At 46.4% G+C, this 25,487-nt stretch overlaps 2 protein-coding genes across 3 annotated transcripts in view; both read right to left on the bottom strand.

The window, feature by feature from the left end:
* The window catches only part of Susd6 (sushi domain containing 6), a 373,726-nt gene that overhangs the window by 64,536 nt on the left and 283,703 nt on the right, over positions 1 to 25,487 (bottom strand). The gene's annotated exons all lie outside the window — the stretch shown is intronic.
* Positions 1 to 25,487, bottom strand: part of Smoc1 (SPARC related modular calcium binding 1) — a 150,966-nt gene that overhangs the window by 32,841 nt on the left and 92,638 nt on the right. For both annotated transcript variants that reach the window (XM_051148410.1, XM_051148416.1), the window contains exons 4-5: positions 13,654 to 13,753; positions 11,566 to 11,613 (exon numbers count right to left, since the gene is read on the bottom strand). In XM_051148410.1, coding sequence (XP_051004367.1) covers positions 11,566 to 11,613; positions 13,654 to 13,753 — 148 coding nt within the window. The remainder of the gene's footprint in view (positions 1 to 11,565; positions 11,614 to 13,653; positions 13,754 to 25,487) is intronic.

Genomic DNA, 25,487 nt, shown 5'->3' with positions numbered 1-25,487 from the left:
ACTGCTCTGTACCGGGAGGCCCTAGATGGAAAGCTTTATGAAGTGAGAAAAGTGAGGGTGCCCTTCTGCCAGCAGCCACCTGTGAAGTCCGGCACATCCCAAAGCCAGTAAGCCATGCCAAATGCAACGAGCCCTCTAACCATCATCTCCGGGCACCTGGGCACCTGGCTCCTGACCCACCAAAGAACTATTTTTTTTTAATAAACATAGATCCAAGGCTTGGGTCCAAGGTCCACAGCAGTGCTGCTTCCTGGCACGCCTTGGAGAAGCACCAGGCCACAACTGGGCCCTGGGTTTCTACATGTACCATTGGCTTCCTAATTCCTAGTGGGACCTCACACTGGCCCTTGTTTATAGCCACGCACTGCCTAATCTAAACTCCTCACTTTATTTCCTGGGTAGCAAAAGCCTCTGCTAAACATGATTGAGGACACTGGCACTCCGTGGATGTAGATAACTCTAAAGGAGCTATTTTCTCCATGAGCACTAACATTCTTATTTGAATTACTGACTTTTAAGACTGGATTTATGAAATTAAAATACTATCAATGTTTTAGATAAACCTTACAATTCAATAGGATGATGATCTTATTTTAAAACTAGGCAAAAATATTTTAATAAGCAACACACACACACACACACTAAAAGACATAGAGATTTTAATAAGCAACACACACACACACACACACACACACACACACACACACACACACACACTAAAAGACATAGAGATGGGTAGTAAACACACTAACCATACTCAATGTCATTCATCATTAGGAAGTACAAATTTACACAATGAAGGGCCAACATGGTGGCACTTGCCTGTAATCCCAGCATTTGTAAGGCAGCAACAGGAGGGGTTCTACAAGTTCAAGGCTAGCCTGTCCTACTTAGTGAGTTTCAGACCAGGCAGGACTACACAAGTTCCTGTCTCAAACAAGCAAACCAAAAACAAAACAAAACAAAACAAAACAAAACAAAAAAAACACCCACAAGCTAGCACTAAATACTTACAAGAATGAGGAAAATAGAAGACAGATAATACCAATTGTTCACAAGGATGTAGAGAAAGGGAAACTCTTTGTTCACTGTTAGTGGAAACAGACAACTGGCAGCCACTCTGAAGAATAATTTGGCAATTTCTTTTTTAAAAAATAAATACAAATTAAGTTTTCAACCCCCAAATTCCACTTCTAGAAATCTATAAAAGAGAAATAAAAACATGGTCTCAGAAAGATATGTACACAAATGTACCAGCATTACTCAAATATAGCAGCTTCTAACTTGGATTTTATGTTTATGTATTTATTTATTTATTGTAAGAGGACAGCACATATATGGCATGGTGCCTGAGGAGAAGTCACAGAACAACTTGCAAGAGCCTGTTCTCTCCTCTACCACGCGAGTTCTAGGGATGTAGATTTGGCGGCAAGCCCCTTTACCCACTGAGCCACCTCACTGACCCAAGAAGCCTCACAGTTTTAAGCAATTCAAATGTCTATCAACTGATAAGCAGATAAATTATATGTCCATATAGAGGACATGTAGCAATAGAGAGGAGTAAATAACTAAAACACAAAAATATGCACCTGACGCCTTTCACAAACATAATAAATGGAAGACAGATGTAACCATTGCCTATGAGAGAATAGGGCCATATTTATACAGCACAGATTTACAAAAGTAAATGCATCAAGAAGGTGAAGCTGCTCTACGGACGCTGAGGTAGGGGTTGAGAGAGGGAAAAACTATAAACAGCCTAAAAGTGCTATGGGGGTGGGTGATGGATTCTGTCTCTGGTAATAGTTGTGTGGTTCTAGGAATTTGCTAAATGTATTAGATCTTATATTTACAGTGAGAGGGGTTGTTTGTGCTTGTTTGTTTTCCTGGTGTGTAAGTTACAATTCCATAAAAGCTCTTTGAACCAAGATGAGGGAGTGCCAGAGCAACTAGCAGAAAATCACCCAGTGGCAGCTGCTAGGTTATGGGAGCAGTGGTTAACTCAGGGGTGGGAGGAGAGAGAGAGACAGAGACTGAGACAGAGATAGAGAGAGACACACACACAGAGAATTCAACCATATATTTTAAAGAAAAATATAACTGAGTCTCATTTTACTTGTATGTGTGACAATTTCATGCCTGGGGCTTATTCTGGGTGATTTTTTTTTTTTTTTTTTTTTTTTTTTTTTTTAATCTCAAATGGAAAGACTTTATTTCTCCCTAAGGCCAAAATATTCTTTCAGACTAAGGCGACAAAGAAGAATAGTGCGGGGAGGGGGGTTTCAAAGATTATATTATTTCTATTTTTTTTTTTTCTTTTTGAGACAGGGTTTCTCTGTGTAGCCTTAGGTATCCCAGACTCGCTTTGTAGACCAGGCTGTCCTCAAACTCACAGTAATCCTCCTGCCTCTGCCTCCCAAGTGCTGGGATTAAAGGTGTGTGCTATATTATTTCTTATAGGGAGAAAAAAGTACAAACTTGGAAATTAAAAGAAAAAAAAAAACAAATAAAGAAGGCAAATCAGAGAATGTCTCAAGGGTGATGTTAAGAGCAGCAGTCATAGTCCCGTTACCGTGGTTTGCCCTTGTCTATCTGACCATCAACCAAGAAGGAGGAAACCTTCATGCAGATGAAAGAAGGTTGTCTCAGAGGCAGGGAGCACTTTGGAAACTGCCCCAGGGCCACTGTGTTTGGCTTTCCAAGGTTGCCCAGCCCCCACTCATGCCTTGTCCTTGCAGGTGCAGCCCCTGCATGGGCTCTGGGAGCCTATAAAGACAGTGGGTGTGTGTGTGACAGCACAATTCCTCCCCTACGAGAAGGCCTGGCCCACGGACAGACAGCTGGAAGTCACTTCGACCCCTGATGACACCGTTCAAAGCCTCCTCTGTTTGGCTTTTTGATTTCTGATTGACATTTGCTGGCGAGAGGAGATAAATGCAGGGCTGAAGACAATGTTGATCCGCTCTGACTATTCTCAAGGCAAGACTTTTCAGAATAACAAACAAAACAAAACAAAAACCCCAAAACATTGGTGTGCTTAAGGGGCTGAATAGAGCCCAAGAGACCCAGGGAAGCAGGGCTGGCCCTTTGAAGGGACTGGCAAGTCCATTGAGGAGTTAATTGTCTGGGTGTACAATGAGTTTATTCTGACCACATACAAAGAGCTTTCTCTTCCAGGTCCTTCAAAAGCAAGTGTGTCAAAGGGGCCAGGGGAGGAATCTGTATTAATGGCATCTCTTGGGGTTTTCCGAGGTGGAGTGTGAGCTATGAGAGAAAAAAACAAAAACAAAACCCAGCAACCTCAACCCCCAACCTGAGATCTGGAAGGTTCCTCAACAAGGCAAATCTCCCTCAGATTCCTAAACTCAACCCTCATCAACTGCTGTGATCCTCCCTCACAGCCTTCGATGACACCACTGTCCATCTTTTATGGGAATAAACTAAAGTTCTTGTTTTCGAAGGGACCAGATTTATGTGATTCTTGGGGTCCAGGTGGCTTCTCTGGGCATCCCATTTGCAAATGTCTCTTAAGAAGCTGGCCTAAAAAAAAAAATAAAAAGAAGCTGGCCTAGGCTACTCCAGGAGGATGGGACGCTGGCTAACCCCAGCATCTCCTGAGATGCATGGCTCCCAGTTAAGGAAGCTTTTAGTCGGGCTGGAAGTTGGCCCTGTGCTGAGCAGGGAATGCTCTCCAAGCCCACTCTGAAGCAAGAGCTCCATGCTTTACAGCTGTTTCAATCCACCCACATGTTTCCTCCTCGACGTAAGAGCAAGCTTAAAGCTGGCTTTTGCAAGGACTCTCCCCACATCCTAAAGTCCTGCACTCCTCTGATTAAGAGCAAAACTCCAAGACTGGCTAAGAATGCAGATGAGGGATAGACTAAAAGGGGACAAAGGAAGTTGAAGAGAAAAGAGAAGTGGGGAGGAGGAGGAAATGGAAGAAGTTGAGCAGAAGGCTCCTGTCGCACAAAAACCAGCTGCACACAGACTTATTATTATTGTGGAAAGGTGTGCTTAGGTTTATACAAATGCAATGTCACATTCCACTTTATATAAGGGACTTATTATAATTCAGGCTAGGGACAGAGCACTGGAAGAGGGCTTGCCTTGTATCATAGGCCTGAGTGTGCCCCGCCTCCTGAAGCACTGCATAAACCAACTCTGCTTGTGTAATCCTAGCACTTGGGAGGGAGAGGCAGAAAGATCAGATGGTCAAAGCCAGCCTGGGATACATAGGAGAGGTCTAGATCTGCGCCCTCCTCATGGATCCTGAGGGATGACTGGAATTATATGGGTGCAAAATGTTAGTACACATCAAAATGAAAGAGCTGATATGGGCACCACCCATCCTGACCCTGACCCCAGCAGTTTGACATGCACCCATTTCTGTGTGTGCAGCTCTGAATTATTTTATCCATGTACACGTACATGTCAGAGGACTAGCCCACCACCGCAGAGGCCGCCGTGGGTTTCCTCCCTTTGTTCACACTGTTCTTCCTCTCATCTATTTTCACACCTGGCAACTCCTCACTCATTCTCTGCCTCTATAATCTTGTCATTTCTAGAGTGTTGTATAAATGGAATTGTATACTATCTGATCTTTTGCAATAGGCTTCGTGTGTGTGTGTGTGTGTGTGTGTGTGTGTGTGTGTGTGTGTGTGTGAATGCGTGCGTGCTCACATTTTGAGCAATACCCTTGAGACCTTTCCAAGCTGTTGCTATATACACTTCTGAGTGTCGTCTGTGGTACTCATGTGACACACGGCTCATTCTGCTTGTTGCAGGACATTTGGGTTGTTGCCATTTTGACATAGATAAACCAGCTGCATCTTGCATCTGTGGCTGTCTTCCCACCCTTTAAATAAATGTTCAGGAATATAACTGATACACTGGGGTTAAGTATACTCCTAGGGAGGGTTGTTTGTTTGTTTGTTTGTTTGTTTGTTTGTTTGTTTACAGATGCTTCCAGGATGGTGGTTCACATCTCTAACTCTAGCATTTGGAAGGCTACAGCCATAGAATCATGAATCCAAGATCCAACCTGAACAGCACAGCTAGACTCTGTCAAAGGAATGAAAGAAAGAAAGGGAAGAGCAGGCGGGGGTGGGGGGGTGGGGGCAGAGGGCAGGAGAGGGAGAGGAAGCTGAGGAGGGAGATTTCCAAAGCATTTGTCTTCGTGGCCCTTCCCTCTAAGTCCTCACCAGCAGGGTAGGTGGATGCAGCCTCTGGCCACCTCACCAACACTTTGTATGGAGACAGCTTTTATCCCTCCTAATCATGAAAGCTCAACAAGGTCTTCACTTGCATTTCTACAATGCTGAGCATCTTCCATGGGCTCTTTGCCCTCTGTAGACCAGCTTTGGTGATGTGTCTGTGTATATAGCCTGTCTACTTGTTAATTGAAAGTTTTTCTAACTTTTGAGTTTATAAAGTTGTTTCTATGCTCTGGGCACAAATCCTATGTCAGGCAGATGCTTCGTAAATACACCCTCACATCTTGAGTAGTAAAATTTTTCACAAGGACTCTTTTTAAAGTTGTAACAGCTTTATATTCCACAGTACAGACTATGATCCATTATGAGTTATTTTTCATAAAGCATAACATTTGGGTTGGGGTTTTAAGAATTTTCTAGTTATTTTATGTTTGTTAAGTTTTATTATTTTTAATCAGGCATGTGTGAGTGTGTCTGTGTCAGACAGGTGTTCACAGAGGCCAGAAGCCAGTGTCTGATCTGCTGGAGTTACAGGTGTCATAAGGTGCCTGATATGAGCGCTAGGAACCAAACTGAGGTCCTCTGGGAGAGGAGAAAGCCCTCTTAACTGCTGGACCATCTCTGCAGCCCCTGTTCTTCTACCGTGTATCAGTCTGTGGATGCTGGTTGCTACATAACCCTTGGCAGGGTAGCCTGTCCTTCCCACACCGACTTGCCTTTGTCACTCCATAAGGTGTCTATTCTGTTGTGGGTGTTTCTGAGTTCTTGCCTTTGTCACTCCATAAGGTGTCTATTCTGTTGTGGGTGTTTCTGAGTTCTCTATTCTCCATTGACTTAGGGGCATCTGTCCTTCCTCCAACATTTCACTGTCTTAAAGCAGATAAAAATCATTCCTCCCACCTTTTCTTTCTTTTTTTAAAGAAGTGTTTTAACTACTCTGACCTGTTGCCCTTGCGTAGAAATCTGATGATAAACAGCCCTAAACAGCCCTAGATTTCATATCTCTCTCCCAGCAGGTACAGAATCATTGCATTGAGACCTACCTATGATAGATCATCCACCTTCACAGCAGGAGCCATGTGGCCTTCAGAGCTGGGGCTAAGGAATAAGAAATGGCCCCAAGACACATCCAAGCACATAGCCTCACTCCTGGCTGTCTCTGACTCAGGAGAAATGAGCAAGCAAACTTATTCCCATTGGCCTGTGACCCCCGAGTTCTCTCACCTGGACTTCAGAGGCTCTGGGGAGTGTTAACCAAAGGGTAGGAGGACTTGTCAATAGTCCATACTTACCCCAAGGCTTCCCCTCTCAGGGTCTTTCTTTCCTCAGAGGCTGCCAGCCAGAACTGTTTGGAGAGGCCACCTATGTTCTCTTTTGCACAGAAGTGACACAATCTAGGAATCTAGAAACTTTGTCCCTTGAGGGCCACCATCACAAGTGGCCGAGGACCCAATGGTTCCAGTTGGGGGGCAGGAGGTGAGCCTCTCAAAATGAGGCTAGGGTTCGTACCATGTTCATTCATGGCTGTAGCGTCAGTGGCTATAACAAACACAAGCCTTGCAAGCTCTGAATAAACACGTACCTAATAAAAGAACAGCATAAAACACCAAAACTCTCTAATATCACAGCGACGTGAATATTCACTTGATTAAGAAGCACTTCTGGAACCTTAAATTCCGTGTCCTCTCCAAGGATTCAGACTCAGTCTAGTACTTCTCACACATAGGCTTTCCTTGAGCCATGTGGAGCAAGGGCTGAGATGTAGGGCAGGGAACTGAGACCAGGGCCAAGCAGGAAGAACAAGTCAGACACTGTAGGGGAGGGGGCATTCATGTTCACTCATGAACACCATTTGAGACTGAGCTCTAAGAAGCTGGCACTTGACATGCCCTGTTCGGCCGAGGTGGCACAGAGCACAGAACACAGCAGCAATATGCATACAGGGAGCCAAGGGCTGCTTCCCCTGCAACGGAAATGTGTAGGCATAGCTCTGTTCAGCGGGACAGTATTAGAGTAAGCAAACACAAGTCATCCATCAGTTGCTTGTTGCCACTCAAATTCAGTAGAAGTTAAAGTCATATGTACAAGGATGATGCTTCCTGTGTAGGGTATCCCTGGACAGCCAGCCTGGTACCCCTCACCCAGGCTCAGGGAACTGAAGCATACTTACTTCAGGTGTGCTCATTGCCTGCAACGCCCCCCCCCCCCCCATGAGGCCAAGGTCGGAGACTACAGAGTCTCTCTCACCTGGAGTACCTGCCACCAATCGCCACGCCCTAAGCCACCCATCTCTATTTCTGATCCTGGGGCACAGGTCCCAGGTTGGCACCATTCGGCAGACCAGAGTCCATGAGACCCTCTAAAAATAGAGACATAGACAGGGACCTTGGGGAAATAAATGTGACTCACTCCTTGCTCTAGGCGCACACTGTGGAGCAGCCACTAAGAGAGTAAAAAGAACTCTGCCAACTACAGGTAAGTTGGACTTTGGAAGCTGCAGCCTATTCTGAGACTGGCTTGACAAATACAGACGTTCCTAATGGAAACTTTAGGCAGAGTGTGTTCACGGTTCTGTTTCTTTCTCACTTTCTTTAAACATCAAAACTCCCAGACCTCTTCCAGGGAAATGAGAACACTTCAGAAAACTTTCTCTGATGATCCTCAGCTGTCGCTTGCTGTGTCACAGCATCAGCCCCAAGGACTAGGTGATTCCAGTCTTGAGGGAGTGGGGGGCGGGGAGAGACACTCCCTTGCGCATGCTCTCTGGTATCTTCCCCTCCAGATTGCTCTTAACCACTCCCAGTCTCCTCCTGGGAGGTGGGGATTTGTCTTCCTGATACTTCACAGGTGGTTGGGTCAGGCAGCTCCACTCCCCCCACCCCCCACCCCGTGAGTTATCCTGCATGCTCACCTAGAAATCTTCACATCTCAATCCCAAAAGAAATGGGTCAGAAAAGCCCACAGGGGCCTCGGTGCAGGCTGCTCCAGATCAGTCAATTCAATAGCCAGAAAACATAGCCTGCTTCCCAGCCATTTGCCCTCGGACTACATCAATGAAAACCCCAAATCAGCCCATTTCTCAACTCTTGCAGCCTTCAGCTGTTTTAGCAGAAGAGCCTTAGCGCTAGAGGGACTGTGGGGTCCTCGTCTTTTCTTCAAATGTGCCTCCGTGGCATCAATAAAACACATGTGAATGCACGTGTGCACCACCCCCACCCCAATACTCACAACCCCCACCCCCATCTGTCTTCAACCGCCAGGACCAGAGGAGAAGAGGAGGGGGGCAGCAGGATGGGACCGCCCCAGATCAATGGATATTTGAAACTCAAACACATGGCCCGGGACCTACACTGCCCGTGTTAATTACCACACATGTGCCCATAAAGGAGTCCGTTAAACACAAGGGGCGCAAAGAACAGAGCGAAGAGGGGACATTCCAGGGGATTAAGTAAATAGTCTGAAGTTGTGACCCTCCTCCCCTCCTGGAGCACGTGCATCTGGGGAAGATAACAGCGCCCACCCCCCTCCCCCACTTCTTCCCTCGGGGGCCCCACACCTGTGAACCCAGGAACCACAGCCTAGCCAAGCTAGGAGACTGCTGCCGCCTGGCCTCTCTCCCTCCCTCCTGCTATCTCTCTGCTCTTCCACCCCCAGGTCCCTGCACTCTGTCTTTCTCCTCCTCTCCTTCCGAGGCCTAGCTCCTGGCTGGCGACCAGACTCTGAACAGGTCGCACAATACGTCTTTTCATTCCTTCCAGGCCGAGGGAACTGATCCTTCCCAGCCGCGTCAGTCAGTGGGGGCATATTCAAGAAGGCAAGAGAGGTACTGGGAAGAGAGAAGCTGGGCCCCATCCCTGCCTAGCACCCCCATCCCTCACACCCACAGACCTAAGGCAGTACCTTCTTTCCAACCAAGCCCCTTAGGCTCCAGGGCCCAGACCAACATCATCCATCTGGCAAACCCCAACTCTGGAGAGATGCCTTCCAGGAGAAGCCACGTGTAGGCAATGAGCTCAGACAAGGGGCCTTTGTGCCCGTCCCACCTGCTGCCCCGCAGAGCACATTCCATTCTTAAGAGAGGCTGAAAGAGGAACCTCTGCAGGGCCACACAGGATATTACAAATGCCCTCTCACACCCTGTCCCCATTCAAACTCTGGCTTCCTCAGCAGGTGTGCCTTCAAGTGGCCCTCCCTACAGGTGGCCCAAACCTGCCTTCTCTGTATGCCTATGGCATGCAAAGAAAGGATCCTGTACCTACAATGATTCTCCAAGTGGAGGGGAAATGAGACCCCAGACATAGTTCAGATCTCCGCGGGGGGGGGGGGGGGGGAGGAGGAAGACTTAGCACGTGCTGCCATGCCCCCATGGAGCCCCGCAGGAGGAATGGTTCTCAACCTGTAGGTCATGGCCCCTTTGGTCGCATATTAGATGTTTATGTTACAACTCATCATGTGTAGCAAAGTTACAGTTATGAAGTAGTAACAAAATAATTTTATGGTTGTGGGTCATCACCACTTGAGGAACTGTGTTAAAGGTTGAGGCTCCATCAGTGTGGAAGAGCCAGGCTCCTGTGGCCTCCTCCAGATCTGCTGGCTGACCCTGGTCTAAGAGGAGGCAAAGGATGTTCACTGCTACCTACTGTAGAAGCCATTTGCAGTCCACCTGCCCTTTTCCAGCTGGCTTAGGAGGAACCAGAATGACCACACGCATCCATCAGAGAGCCCTTTGCTATCCAGTACAGAGTGCAAATCTCTCAGCCAGCCTTTCTGGAAATCAAGTTTGTCAGCACTGTGTGTTCCCCAGTCCCTTTGATGGGAAGGATCAGTTTGGATGGGTGGTTAGTTTTACATGACTGTTGACTGTTTTTCTCTGCCATGAGGTCCTCACACCCAGGAACAAAACCACTCCTATTTCTAAACCCTCTGGTCACATGCCACTGACATCCCTGGTGACTTCAGACCTCTAGAGAGACATCACTGCCCCCCACTCCACTCTCCTGCCATAGCATCCCTGGCCTGCATCCCCAGCTCTGGGAAGGACATGAAAAGACATCTGTTCTCTTCTTCCCACCTTCTTTCTTCAGGAGAAGAGGAGCCACTTAGCTGTGGACCCACTGTTGCAGTCCATGGGGATACCACCCTTCTACTTCTTGGAGGACCACATCTGAGAGAAACAGCTTCTCTAAAGCCTTAACTCCTACCTTCAGTGCAGTGGCTGCCCTGGTCTCCATGTGGCTGGGTGTGTAGCACACGGTAAACTTTGTGCTGACTCACACTACCGGACTCTTAGGAGCATGCAGTTACCAAAGCCTAGGTGAGGTAGGAAGCCTCAAGGTCAGCGTGAGGTGGAGAGAAGCTTGGCATCAACTGCATGTGTGATTAAATGGATAGCCAGCTGCTTTCCAGGTTGCTGTGTGTGCTGCCCCAGGAGCTAGCCGTTGTGAGCCCTGGGACTCAGACTGTCTTCCAAGCCACTTGGGTTGGCAGCATACTACAGGGAGCAGCTATTTAAAGTGGGAGAACCAGACGGAAGCAAAAATATGGGCCCTTTGTTAAAAGGAGGAGGCAGGAAAAACTATCATTAGCAGTTTAAAATAGAAAACATTACCCTCTCTCCCACAGTATCTATCTATCTATCTATCTATCTATCTATCTATCTATCTATCTATCTCTTGACTTGTAATGGTAGTGTCTAATTTGCTGTTTAGTGTTGTTCTAGGTTTAAAGAAACAAAATCAAAACCTTAAGCATGCTATGGATACAAACCATGTGATACTTTGAGGGTCACAAGGCCTGGCAGCAGACACACATAAGACACGTGTCTCCTCTGCCTCTGTACACATGTCACCATCCTCTTGATGTCAAGGCAACATGGCTGAGAATTTCAGGACAACTGCACTGGCTGCATACCCATGAAGTCAGCCTGGACTTCAAGGAGAGACTTTGGATACATCAGAACACGCTCTTAAGGAAAATGGCAGGGGACGGAGGACACTCAGATGAGTTTACAAACAAGAGTGGCAAGGGTAGACTTGCATGCCCTGCTTTCACCATCCTCTTCGGCTGAACACTAGACATGTTGGTAGTTGACCAACTGATCTTCCCAGAGAGCAGGACTCACATAAGGGTGGTCCCTACCCAACTCTGTGTCCCACACTCTCTCCTTCCTCAGAAACAATGACAGCTCCATTGCCATCACTCTCTGGGTGCACTCTCTAGTGCTTCGGGGAGGAAACCGGAAGTCTGGTGCATGTTTAGCTTTCACCCCAGTCTCCCTCTCTCTCAGCTAAGAGCGCTGCTTACAACTGGCTTTCGAAGCAAACATTTGAACGAAGCATAAAACTCCACTCACCTTTTCTTCCTGAATTACCCTGGCTCAAGGGCTTGTCGGTGGCTGGACCTTGGGCAAGAGAGGAAACAGAAGCACTAGAGTCAGCGGGCACTGTGGTTGGTTCTTGTCAAACACTTGGCAGAGCCTGATGTTATGAGCACATGGTATATATGCATTGTATACACATTGAGGATATTATATACAAAGCTAGTGTGCACATGCATGTCGAGTGGGGTTTGTTTAACATCAATGTCACTGATAACCCAGACTGTTTTGAGATGAACTATGGTTTCCAGGTTCCCTGGAACCAATCTTGACCCAGGTTTTTTGTTTTTTTTTTTTTTACAAAATTCCACATCCATGCAAACATTCCAATATTTGTCCCCTCACTTACACACCCCTGCACGCCCCCTCTTCTCACCAGCTCCATGTTCTAACCCACATCCAGTCACTAGGGCCAACTGAAAAGAAACCCCCTCCTACTGAAAGCGCAATGATTGACATCCCTTGCTGGTCAGGGCAGGAAATCGGTGATTTTCCATCTGCATTAAGTAGAAAATTGTTGGCCCAATTGTACTGAGTGGGCCAAATAGTCTGAGGCATGGAAACAATTTTCTAGACACAGCCTGTTCTTCAGGGAGGGGGCAGCCTGTATGTTGGCCAAACATTTGCCCCATTTCTTCTGGGATGCCACATGTACCCTGTCATCCAGGCCTAACTCTGTGGCACCTGCTTTCTCCTTGAAGGCCAACTCCACATGTGCAGGGTAAACCCACTCTGTGGAGATCCCGCCTGCCCACAAGAGAAAACTGAGAGCCCTAATTTTCCTAACCCACACCACACTTTTCTCTGTACAGTCGTTCTGGGAGGATTCTGTTATCTTACCCTGCAGGGGGCTTGTGTCTAGTGCATTTGTTTGCTTTAAATGAAGCGTTCCAGGTCATTCACAAGGAGGGCCAAGTCCTGCCCTTCCTCGTCCTAACCCAATTAAGGTTTCTAGTTTCTGTGTAAACCACAAATAAGTAAACTTCCCTTTTGGCCAGTAAATTTTGATCCCTAACATACATTCTTACATATGTTCTTGTTAACCTTTCCACATACTTTCTTTTTTTAAACAGAAGGGCGGTTTTTTTTTTTTTTAAGAGAACAAATTTTATTTTTAAAATTTGAAAACCATGAAAAAGTTAACACAGACTAAAGTCCTTTGGAACTAGGTTAGAATAACATTTTATACATTGCTTGCACTTAAAATTGGGAATAAGTAAAAATCCAATCCCTATACACAAGTGGATGGATGAGATTGGCTGTTTTGAGGGCAGCCTTGAGGGGGTAACTAATGAAGGGGAAGTGTGGGGCTTGTGTGAATGCATCCCCAACAACCCCACTAAACTGACCTAACAGCAAACACTGTATGCTTACAAAGTCGGGAGTAGAAAATGTAATTTTTGCTACGGATCAACTCAATAGATCACTATCATACTTTTCTAAAGTATCAGAAAAGTTTCCTAAGAATAAGGGATTTGGGGTCCATTCCAGATCTAGCACCTACTCAGGGAGAAGCTTTGACACTTGGAGTCTTTTTCATCTTCCAGGCATTACAGAGGACCAGCCAGACATAAGGCTCACTGTTAGGCAAGTTTTCCATTGTTGTTCATTACAATATTCAAGATGGTAAAGATGCAGCAGAGAAGCTACCCCTCCTTTCCTGCGTCCATGACAGACATCACCAATCAATCAACCACTGGAGCCTTTGGTGTTGAACCTTCATATGGCTTTGAAATCAACAAAGAATGCATTTTTCAAGGTCCACTACAGGCAGTAAACAATAGCAAACTCCTAGATATATGCCATCTCAGCTGTAAGGGGCTGTAGCCAATGCTTAGGAAAAGAGCACTGGACCAGAAACATAAACACACACACACCCCACAGTTGGACACTCTTCATCTAGCTGACTACAAGCAAGCACAGAGTGGGACCCTTCTGACTTGGGAAAGGGTTCATTTACCACACCAACCCTTTAAAGTTCCGCCTGTGAGATTCAGAGCTCAGCCAACAAGTTCGCTGAATCTCTCCAACCCTTTCCATTCCTCCTGCCCCTTCCTATGGTACCTGAACACACAGGAGTTTTATTCTGCACGGAAGAGCCACTGATGGGCTTCCCATCTGGGGTGACACACCAGCAGTACCCCGTGTAAGTATGGCACTGCACCTGTTCAGAGAAAAGGAAGAGAATCATAAGTCTCAGGTCATGTTCAATCATCCCTCGTCCCTTGCAAGCATCCGTACATCAGAAAACCCCCTCCCACTCCCACATATGTCCCAGGATGTCTCTCAAAGGTAGAACAGTTAGGTGGACCCAGCCATCAATGTCCTGTTGGCTTTATGATCCCTTTCTTTGCTCCTGCTCCTTTCTTATGACTCCAAGCTCTCAACATCTGCATCCTATGGAAACGCGCCCACTGAGGTTAGCCTGTGATGCATTACTCCAATACCTGTACTTCTCCCCCAGAGTTGGCATATGCTCCCATCCAACTGTAAAACAGGCTGAGTGGAGAATGAATTGGGCAGGTATCTGTGGGAATGCCAGGGCCCTTCTTGAACAAGTAGAGATGAATGCTAAGATTTTCTCATAAGCAACACAAGCCTGTCTAGTGGGAACACAGCTCTCCTGAGACAAGGACAGAGCCCCCTCGCGCCTGCAGGATCTTCTTTTAGAGGCCCAGTTGTACCCACTGGGTGATCTTCAAGCCTGCAGGATCAGTTCTAGCTGTCTGGAGTGGCTAACTAAAGTGAGGCTTTCTTTTCATCTTCAGAGTAGCTCTTCTCTCGCCTCCAATAGCTATTACCCACCCACCCACCCCCTATCTTCTCCCATCCACCCATTGCTCTCTTCCCATCTGTTTCTTCTGCAGAATCTCTAAACCCTATCAGCACAGACTCCCTCCTGCAAAACCCCGCAATGCTTCACTTTTGGACTCAAGATAAAAATTGAACTAATCACCCAGGTACTTGAGGTCCCCAACAATATGTCCCTGCCCATCCTTCTAGTGTCACTTTTATACCCAAGGCTCCACATGCACCCTCCACTTTGGCCACAACGCACCCTTGGATGTTCCCAAACACAGCCTCGTCTCTCATGATTCCGAGACTTTGTTGGCTCAGGTCACTCAGTTTATCCACGACACTGTATCTGACCACCTGTCTCCAACCTTCTCCTAATCCTTCTGCTCCCCTTCATGTCACACCTTCCCCTCAGAGCCAGTCTCTGGTTTCTTCAATCTCTTCCCGTGCCAAGCCAGCAAGCTCGAGCTGTCGAGTTGGCAGGGTCCCCCTTGGCACTCGAGACTATAACTTCAAGGACTGCAGACTAATTGTTTCAGAGTCCCCAGAATCTAGTATAATGCTGACATCTGTTGCGGGTGACTGACGGGCTGAATAAAGGCATGAATTCCCCTCTTTCCTCCATTCTTGGTCTCCTATCAACTCTAAAATGCAACAGCAATTTAAAAAGCCACGCCACATGAAGTGTGTATCGCAACAACAAATGTGTGGTGCCATTTGCAAAGATATTAAAGTGTGGGGAAAGTGTGCCTCTTGGGATCAAGGACATATTGGAATCGAGGCCAGACAGTAATTGCATACAAATTGAGCAGAGAGGTATAGAAAAAGACAGTGAAAAAGAGCGTTCTGACAGCCTGGGTGGGAGCCAGAAGCTATTGCTAAGGCAAGCGCTATGCAAAGTATTGTGCCCTTGTGTGGGTATCAAACACTATAACTTTCCCCAAGGCAAGTTGCTTCACCCGAGCCTGTCCATGGATAGGATAGAATAAAATAGTCTCTTGTCCGGTTGCTGTCCAACAGAGCACACTGCTGTCACCTCTGCAGGGACACTCGCTAGTGCGCAGACTCCAGAGCCACCCTCTGCTCCTTCTTCACCTTACAGCAATGGTGACACCCCAGATGCTCAGCCACCGTCAGCACCCCAGATTTGGTAGCACTCTTTCCCAATGAGTTTAGAGGTGGAATGGGAAGAAATCAGGACAGGCCAGAGTTTGAACCCTGGTCTAGCCAGTTACAGATAAGGCACATTACGTAGCTCTTTGAGCCTCCTCTGTATAAGATGGATGATAAGTGTCTAAGTGGAAGGCCCCAGTAAGGCAGTCTCACTTCTGGGTTGTGATGAAGTAGTATGGAGTGGTCAAAGCAGTGACGATTCTCGGTCATATCAACAGCACCTGCCAGGTGTCTCCCCATAGGCCTAACCTCCTCTAGTAAATGCCACAGCTGTGGGTGGAAAGTGCCCCTGGGGACTTGGCTTTGCCTGCAGATCATATAAGCCCTACAGGGGCTGCTTCCTAGAGCCATTCCTATCCAGGGACAGCATTTTAACAGGACTAATTGAGCCCTGGCTGGCTGCTTTCTCCTCTTTGGCCAATAGTCACCTCTGGGGAACTGTCCCAAGGGCTGAGATGCCAAGATGACTCACTCCTAAGTTCCGTAAGCCCACTGCTGTGCCTCTCACATAAGGACTGTGTACCAGGCAATATCCAAGGCCTTGGGCCAGATGCTGCGTGTTACAGCAGGGACATTATGGCCAAACAGGCTGCAGAGAACTCAGCTGTTTGAAAGCCCCTTTCCTAGGGTACGCTGAGAGTTCCACCCAAGGTTACCAGGGCAGACAGAATGGGACACATGACTAAAAGGCAAAGTCCAGAGCTTTGTTTCAGGGAACACAATCTGACCTCAGGGCTCAGGGGTCCATGGGCCACATTCTCACTCAGTATGCCCATTGTCTCCCTGTGGGCACATGGCACAGGCAACAAGCACCCAGCCAGGCCCACAGAACCAGACACAGCTTCTTTCTCCCCAAGGTCCTCAGCTTATTTTTCCAACCATACCACAAGGAAAAAGACACCAAATAGCAAAATCTCCAGGCTGGGAACTCCTTCCAAATTCCATTAAAACTGAGACAGAATGAGGGTTTGATGGCCCATTCTTCCGAGGCCTTGGGCATAACTGAGCCAGAGGTGCGTAAAGGCGGGAGGAAAAGAGGGCACAGGAACCCCGGTGGGTCTCAGATTGGGGGGATTGATGGGGTAGCCAAGAAGACGTCTTTGCTGAAAGAACCCTAAGGAGATACCCTGTGATCCAAACTGACAGATTGTCAGTTGCCTTGGAGTGTTTTTTTAATAATGTTTGCAGAAAAGAAGCTACAAGGAGGCAGTCTGCAGCTATTCCTTCAGTCTAACCTCAAGTATCTGCATGTAAAGGGGGGAAGATTACAGTAGCAGCCATCTTGGTTGTTGGGCGAGCTAATGAGGTAATATAAACAAAGCATTGGTTTCAGCAGGTGAAGGCCCTTTGACCTCAGCTGTTGTAGCCTGAGAAGGCTCAGTGGGTAAAGTGTTTGCATGTAAGTAGTCGACGTGAAGACCAGGGTTCGGAGCCCCAGAACTCATGTACAGAGGTGGGAAGTGAGGGTAGCCCACCTGTAACTCCTCGGGCACTCTGAAAGCAGAGACAGGGAATTCCAGGGCAAACTGGCTAGCAAGAAAACTGTGTGCTCTGGGTCCATCTGAGAGCCTCTGCCTCAATGAACAAGGTGGGGCGTGACCAAAGAGGAGACCCAACATCAAATACACAACACACACATGACATGCATGCACACACTCATACACACACATAGATGTGTATACGTGTGTGTGTGTGTGTGTGTGTGTGTGTGTCTGTGTACACGCGTACTCGCAAACTATCCATTCATTTTAAAAGGCCAGAACCAAACTGATGACAAGCAGGTGAACTCACTCTCTGAGCAGCCTATGAAAAATGAATGGTGTGAAATCAGCAAAGTTTGAGAAAGTTTGGGTGGAAGAAGGAGGTTTGTATAGAAAGAGTTGTAATGCATTGAGTTACTCTCTTGGCAAGTCCTTTATAGAAGAATTATTCATGCAAGTTTTTCAACTACTTAGTAACATCCCAGGAAGTTAGAATCCTGGACCAAAGGAACATAGCTCCTGGCAGGAAAGCAGTCAGATAGAAATTCTATGGAACCCATGGCTTAGCTATGCACAACCAAAGCACCGAGTGTGCCTTTGCACACTCCCTTTGCAGTTTAGCTTCATAACTAATATCCTTTGTTTCTCTAGAATCTTTCATTGATCACATCCTGGGCTTTAGCAAAAAAAAAAAAAAAAAAAAAAAAAAAAGCCCACGCCCAGAGGAATTGACAAGGTAAGTGGCAATATCTAAAATCTTGTCATACTGTTATCAAAACTCAGGGTTGGTCCAGCCTCACAAATAGACAGAAGTCAGACAAATGACTCCCAGCCCACTGTAGAGCATCCTCCAGAGGCTGGAGTGTCAACTGGAAGGCCCTCCTTAGGAGACAAAGAGCACAGCCTCCAACACAAGGCTGTTTTCCGCTTCTACTGTCACAGTCCTGTTGGGTACAAGTGGTGTCCCTCCAGCTACTTTAAAACACTGTGTTCCTAGATAAATAAGTTCCATCTCTGACTCATATGGTTTAATATCATTGGCAGAAAGTCTTTTTACATAAACAGGCCAGGGGTATATTGCAGTTCAACCTCCATCCAAATTAAGACAAATCTGAAATTATTTTAAGCCTACTAATCATCGACATTAGTCCAACTCCTGACCACCCAGTGAGCATGTGGGAGGCCAGCACTTCCAACAAAGGCAAATTAGTGACCAATGGGGGGAGAAACACCACCTCACAGGGGACAAGTAGGGAGGAGACGTGTGGGGAAAAATAGAGAAGCAGATGGCAACCATCACCCATGGGTGCCAAGCTCCAAATGGAAAATACCACCTTCTACTTGACAACAGCCTTCCAATCCCCAGTGGTCCCTATATTACCTCATTTGGGCCTCAAAGTTACTCTCTTGGAAAGTCCTTCATAGGAGAATTGTTGACGCAAAATTTGCGACTGGTTAGTAACAGCCCAGGAAATTAGAATTCTGATAGCCAAGCCTTTAAAACAGTTCCTAAACTGTTAACGGGAAGAACCTTAGCATTCACCAGTCTAACACAAACAGTTTACAAGTGAGATGAGGCCAAAAGATGAAGGAAGTGTGTGGCTCCCATCCCTACTCTAATCTAGGGGGAGAAAGGGAAAGGAAAGCTTTATAGAAAGTGATGACTAAGGACCTGAGTCTTTCCGCTGCCTCCCCCCTTGTTCTTTTGGTGGGGAGGCAGGTGGGAGCAATTATTTTACCTGGATAAAGGCCTTTCCCTCCCGTATGGATGAGAGGGCTTTTGTGGAAGGGTTGGGTAATACCTTGGGGCTTCCATGATGTCTTAGTTAGGGTTACTATTGCTGTGATGAAACACTATGGCCAAAAGCAACTTGGGGAGGAGAGGAGTTAATCTAGCTTATTTATTTAGGTAAATGTACCCCAGGCAGCCACAGTCCATTGAGGGAAGCCAAGGTGGGGACTCAAACTGGGTAGGAACCTGGAGGCAGGACCTCATGCAGAGGCTATGGAGGGGTGCTGCTTACTGGCTTGCTCCCCAAGGATTACTGGGAGGCAGGTAGGTTCTTATAGAACCCAGGACCACCAGCCCAGGGATGACACCACCCACAATGGGCGGGGTGGGCGGGGGCGGGCGGGGGCGGGCCCCTCCCATATCAATCACTAACTGAGAAAATGTCCCATAGGCTTGCCTACACCCTGATCTTATCTTACGAAGATAATTTCTCAGTTGAGGTTTCTTCTTTTCAGATGACTATAGTTTGTGTCAAGTTGACATAAAAATAGGCAACACACATACCCACTGGCCATCAGCTCTTTCCTTGGATGGAAGCGTCCCAGAAGGGTGGAACCTCACCTCCCAGAGGAGCCTTTGCCATTGGTCATTTTGCCCTGATTCCTAACGCACACCCACAGCCCTGGGGATCCTGCGCCTACTCTATCTGGAGCATTCCCACTTTCTTCTGCCTCCACCAGGAAAGGAAGACTGCTGACAGGAACTTCCCTCCCACCTTGCAGATCCAACGATGAGCATGGTTCCTATGGGATATGAATAGGAATTGCCAGAGACAAAGGTGTTTTCTGGCCAAGTGGCTTTGGACATATTGAGATAAACTGAGTCAGGTAACTTTGCTGCTGTACAATTCCTTCAAGTCAACTCTTATCCTAATTGGACAATTCATCTATAAGAGGAAGATCTTGCCAGGAGTGGTGGCACATGCCTTTAATCCCAGCACTCGGGGAGGCAGAGACATGTGGACTTCTCTGAGCTGGAGGCCAGCCTGGTCTACAAAGGACAGCCAAGGCTACACAAAGAAACCCTGTCTCACAAAAACCGAAGGAGGAGGAAAAGGAGGAGGAGGAGGAGGAGGAGGATCATGTTTCTAGCAATTCCTACGCTTCTTAAACCAGGGACTTCCCTTGTGATCTTTGTGTCAGAAGCCTTTGACAGCAGCAGTGTTCTCAGCACCCTGCTCTGGGGTACTGGTGGCAGACCCACGGCCCTGGCTTTATTATGTCTTTGTTTTGCCCAGATCCTACTTTTTATACTCTGGATATCAGGTTCTCTAACTGGAGTACTTTGCCTCCAACAAGCCCCCAAACCTTTGATAAGGCTTTCTCAAGCTGTTTCTCTTAAAAATCCACCTTGAATTGTCTCACATTCTTAAGGACAGGTTACTGGGGTATTTTCAAATACACAAGACCCTCTCACTCTCAATCCCCAACCCCAACTATTTCCTGTTGCTCTTTGTAAAATGGAAACCAAAGACCATATATAAAGAGATGAGCTGGATTCATCAGCCTCAGACTTGCGATGGTGTGATTGCTCTGGTGGACACAAGGGTATTCTACTAGGAAAGAGGTGAACTGAATGCAGGAAATGCGTGGAAATTTCCCAACTCACTTTTGACAGTGGAAATATGACTGCTTTTAATCTGCCTGATCTGAGTCATGTAGCACTTTACTCTCTGAGTCCATCTAGCAAACAAGGCACCATCCGTTAAGTTCCCAGGAAGACAAAATGAAGCAGGGCACATAAAGCACCTAGTCGGTGTTGGGAGTGTGCTTGGCCCTTGTGGATTTTGTCCTTTTCCATTCCCTATGACAGGACACATGTAGATGACAGCCTCAACGCTCTGCTGTTCCTGGGCTGTAGCCTTTTTTCTGACTCTATGTCAAGCCCAGGGAGGGTTATCTGTTGGGAAATGAGGAATTTCCCTTTTGGAGTATTTACCTCATTTACCAGGATTTAAGAGCAGTGAGGGTAAGTCTTAATGTCAGGTCCTTCCAAATATGGGAGTCATGGTTGACCATATTTTTAGGGGGTTGATGGTGCGTCAAGGCTGCCCACATGACATAGTAGGACAATAGACAGCCCTGTAGTGGCGTGGGATGGGATTCCGAAAAAAGAGGACACGAGGAGAGAGACTTGAATTCCTACAACATGGAAACGGAGGGAGAAAATAAGGACGCATTCCAGGGCAAACAGGAATACTTGTCTGTGATGTCACAGACGTAAGGATGCCCTTCTTCAAATACTTCTGTGGAAAGTGGGGTTCCTTTGGATTCTGTAAATGCCGTGGACAGAAATGGAGTTGCATGTTGAAAGTCATACACAGAGAGCCCCCAGAGCAATACAAAGAGCTCTCCTATGAAGGCAACACCACCTGAGAGCAGCTCAACGTGCATCATGAATGTTGTCATTAAGGGAATAAAAAGTCCTGTGGCAGGTGACAATCAAGTTGAAGATGGATGGCTGCTTGGTGACTATGAGTGCAATGCAGGCATGGATGAAGGCCAACGGGAGAGAAAGGAAACAACACAGACACCTCTGTGGTCTTTTTCTCTCTGAAAACCCCCAGAATTCTACAGACTGCTGCCCACTGGACTCCTGCCACTTAGGAAAGGTGCAGATTTATGACGGACACTTGATTGAAACTGTTGAGACTGTTTGTTCACCCTGGTCCTTTTTGGGTGCATTTTCCAAACAGTTTGAGCACATCTTTCCTGCACCCATGTAAAGATATTTTCTAAAAAAGCACACTGGGAATTCATGCTTTGGCATCATCCCAGATCTCCATGTGCTGAGAACTTAATGAGAAGACTATATGGCACTGTAGGGAGAAGAGCCGCAAGACCCATGATCCTCTTGAGCAGGCTGCAACGTGCCTGTCTTCGTTGGTTTCTATCGCTGGGATGAAATGCCATGGCCAAAATCATCTTATAACTCTCAAGTCCCACTCCATCACTGGGGAAAATCCGGGTAGAAACTCGAGGCAGGAAACTAGTGTCCGGAACTGGAAGCAGCAGCCATAGAGGATGCTGCTTACTGGACTGCACTTGTGGCTTGCTCAGCCTCCTTTCTTATAGCACTCAGAACTACCAGCTCAGGGGTAACACCGCCTCATAGGGAGCTCAGCCCATGCACATCAATAACCAATCAAGAAAATGAACCACAGACTTGTCTTTGTCTCAGGCTAATGGGGGAAAATGTGACATTTTTTTCATTGACATTCCCTCTTCCAAGTGACAGTAGTTTGTGTCAGGTTGACATTAAACTAGCCAGCACAAGGCTCCTCCAAGGCACCAAGACTTGCTGTAACCACCACTTACTAACTTAACTAGAAGTTGCTTCTCTGCTGGTAAATTCAAAGAAGAAATAGTTAGCCTAACAAAACTGAGATCTCTTAAAGATACGCAAGTTGTATCAAGGTATCTCCTGCCCTAATTTGCCTGCCTCTCCTCTAGTTTTCTCTCTCTCTTTCTCCCCCTCTCCCCTTCCCCACTCTCTCTCCAGATGGGCCCCTTCCCCCTGGAAACACTAACCTAAGAGCACTGGCATTACCACAGGACCTTGGACCACAGCATAGACTACAAGTTTCAGAGCACTCCTCATCCCGGATGCATAGCTCCGAGGTGAGAAGCCGGCATCAAGCCTACACATGGTGCAGAACACTCATCTCACTCTCACGGGCAAAGGAAGGAGAATGTTTCAAAGTTCACCACGTCTGAAACATGGAAGCTCAAGGAAATAGAAGTCAGAAGCTGGAAATAAGGCCTCACATTTATGGTCAACTGACTTTTGACAAGGATACCATGATGATGGAAGGGAGGACAACAATCTTTTCATTAAGGAATCCTGAGGCTACTGAACACATATGTGCAGAAGAATGATGCTGGGTCCCACCACACACACACACACACACACACACACACACACACACACACTGACTTAAAAGAGATCAGAGACCTAAATGTAAGAGCTGAAGGGTAAAACTCATAGGGGAAATGGGATAATAAATCTTTGTTACCTTGGATTAGGAAATGGTTTCAAAGGTATGACCAAAAAAAAAAAAAAAAAAGAAGAAGATGAAGAAGAAGAAGAAGAGGGAAGAAGGGAGGATGGGAGGAGATTAATTAAATTTACATCTTATACACAAACTGTATAAATAACTCCTTCAACTTAATACTACAAGGACAACTGGACTGAGAAATGGGGAAAGGAACTGAACATACACTGTGTACAAGTGAAGAGGCTCATCACTAGTTACTAGGGGGATCAAGAGCATAAGAAGACACCAAGTCATAAGGAAGAGTGAGGGCACCAAATGTAGGCAAAGACGTGGAGACATGGAAGTCCCCACGTGTCGATGGTGGGGATGTGGAATGGTGTGGCCACCACAGAAAATGGCCTGGTGAGTCCTCAACAGCGTAAACATGAGGAAGTGAATGACCCAACAATTCTATTTTTAGGTATGTACTAGGGTTACTAAAAGCGCATGTCACATAAACAGGCATGCCACTGTACACAATAGTGTTATTTATAACCTCCCAAAAGACAAAACTACTCAAAGATTCACACACGGTGAATGAACAGAGGAAATGGGATGCAGCCACATGATGGACTACAAGGTGGTAAAGAGGGAATGAAGAACCAACTCATGCTACAACATAGACCTTAAGAGCAATGTGCTGATTAAAAGAAACCAGGCACAAAGGACCACACATTATAGGAATTGTCCAGACTATGCAAATCACAGCAATCTGAGGTAGACTAGTGCTGTCAAGGGCTGAGGGGAGGGCTCTTGCAGGGAGTGGCTGTGAATGGGCACAGGATTTCTTCTTGGGTGACGAAAATGTTCTTGTATTAGACAGTGGTGATGGTTGTGCAACCACTAAGTGCACTAAAAGTCGCTCAATTGTGTGCTTTAAAAAGATACATTTTATGGTGTGCAAACAATGTCTCAATAGAGCTTTAAAAAAAAAAAAACAACAACAACAATAATAGGAAATGAGACCACAGACCCGTTTGCCAATCTCCACACTGGCTCAACTCTCTTAAATCACAACCCATCAATTTGAGCACTAAAACTGGGAAACAACATTTGTTAAGCAATAACTGAAATATACATATGTATACATTATCCATGTGTAACATTGGGTTTCTTGGAATAAAAGCAATATAATAAAAAAAGGCACATTTAAAATAAATCATAAGAGGCCTTAACCATAAATATTCAAATTATAACTATTACAACCTGCTTATTGAACATTTAACAAAAAAATAAATAAATAAAAGCAACAACTTGCCTAACACTGGGTCTACTTATCATTTATACCATCTAGAAATGAAAGACAAATTTGAATTTTTAGCAATGTGATGAAGGAAAAGAGGGAAGGAGGGAGGGAAGAAGGAAAGGAGGGCAAGACAGACAGACAGACAGACAGACAGACAGAGGAAGCTGGCATTGTACATGGCCAGAAGGCTCAGATGTAATTAACAGCACCACCCACTTTTAAGAACCGGTTTTGTCTGGGGTATCCAAGGATCCGTATGTGGTTGGAGAGGCTTTGACAAGCCAGCGTACAGGCACACTTCATTTTCCAGCCGCTCGCATCGCTCTAGCTACAGCATTGCTATGCATGATCAGAGGAGAGAGCCTCAGGGTTACTCTTCGCAGGATCTCTCCACATTGGCACTAAAGACCATTGCCTCCAGACTCCTAGGACCTCTACACTCATCAAAGTTTGGGTAGATCAGGGCTGGAGAGATGGCTCAGCCTTTAAGAGCATTTGTTCTTTCAGAGAGGCCAGATTTAGTTCCCAGCACCCAAATGGCTGCTCTCATCTAGCCATAACCTTGGTTCCAAAGCATCTGACACCCTGTGCCAAACTTCAAGGGCACCAAACATGCACATGAGGCATAAACAAACCTGGGGGCAAAATTCACATACATGTCTTTTTTAAATTAAGATTCAACAACTTTTTTCCACAAAGAGGCTACTCACTCCAGACTGTCGATATTTAATCAACCCAGGTAAATAAAGGCCCACAATGCATATGATGGATGGATACCTCCAAAGCTGCTAAGAGTGTGAGAGGCAGGAGACCACGTGGTAAAGCAAAGCTCACTTGGAATGAGCCAGCCCTACAAGAGGTCTCTAGGAAGAATGCTCTGACAGAGGGAATGGCCAAGAGTGCTACCAAGGAAGAAAACACCTCAAGAGTTGTGTCTATAATGTTTTAAGAAATCACAAGGGAACCTAATGTCTTTCTCAGAAAGCCACATGATTTTTTTCCCCTTTGGGATTCCATCTACAGAATAAAGTCATCAACAAGAAGAAATTCTAACTCCTAAAGCCTCTGTTCTCAGAAAAAGGCAATGGTACCGGGCATGGTGATGTACGCCTTTAATCCCAACACTTGGGAGACAGAGGCAGGTGGATCGCTGTGAGTTCGAGGCCAACCTGGTCTACAAAACGAATCCAGGACAGCAAAGGCTACACAGAGGAACCCTCTCTCGAAAAATAAAAAAGCAAACAAACAAAAAACCAAAACAAAAACAAAAACAGAAAAGGGCAATGTATGCATTTAAATTAGCTTATGCATGCATTGGTGGGAGGAGGAGGAGTTAGAATAAGTGGGAAATGGAGAAAGTAGTCTCCAAAGCTT

This window comes from Acomys russatus, chromosome 1 (assembly GCF_903995435.1).
Source record: "Acomys russatus chromosome 1, mAcoRus1.1, whole genome shotgun sequence".
Lineage (NCBI taxonomy): Eukaryota > Metazoa > Chordata > Mammalia > Rodentia > Muridae > Acomys > Acomys russatus.
Note: the sequence above shows the minus strand (reverse complement) of the source record. Positions and strands in the feature narration are given on the sequence as shown.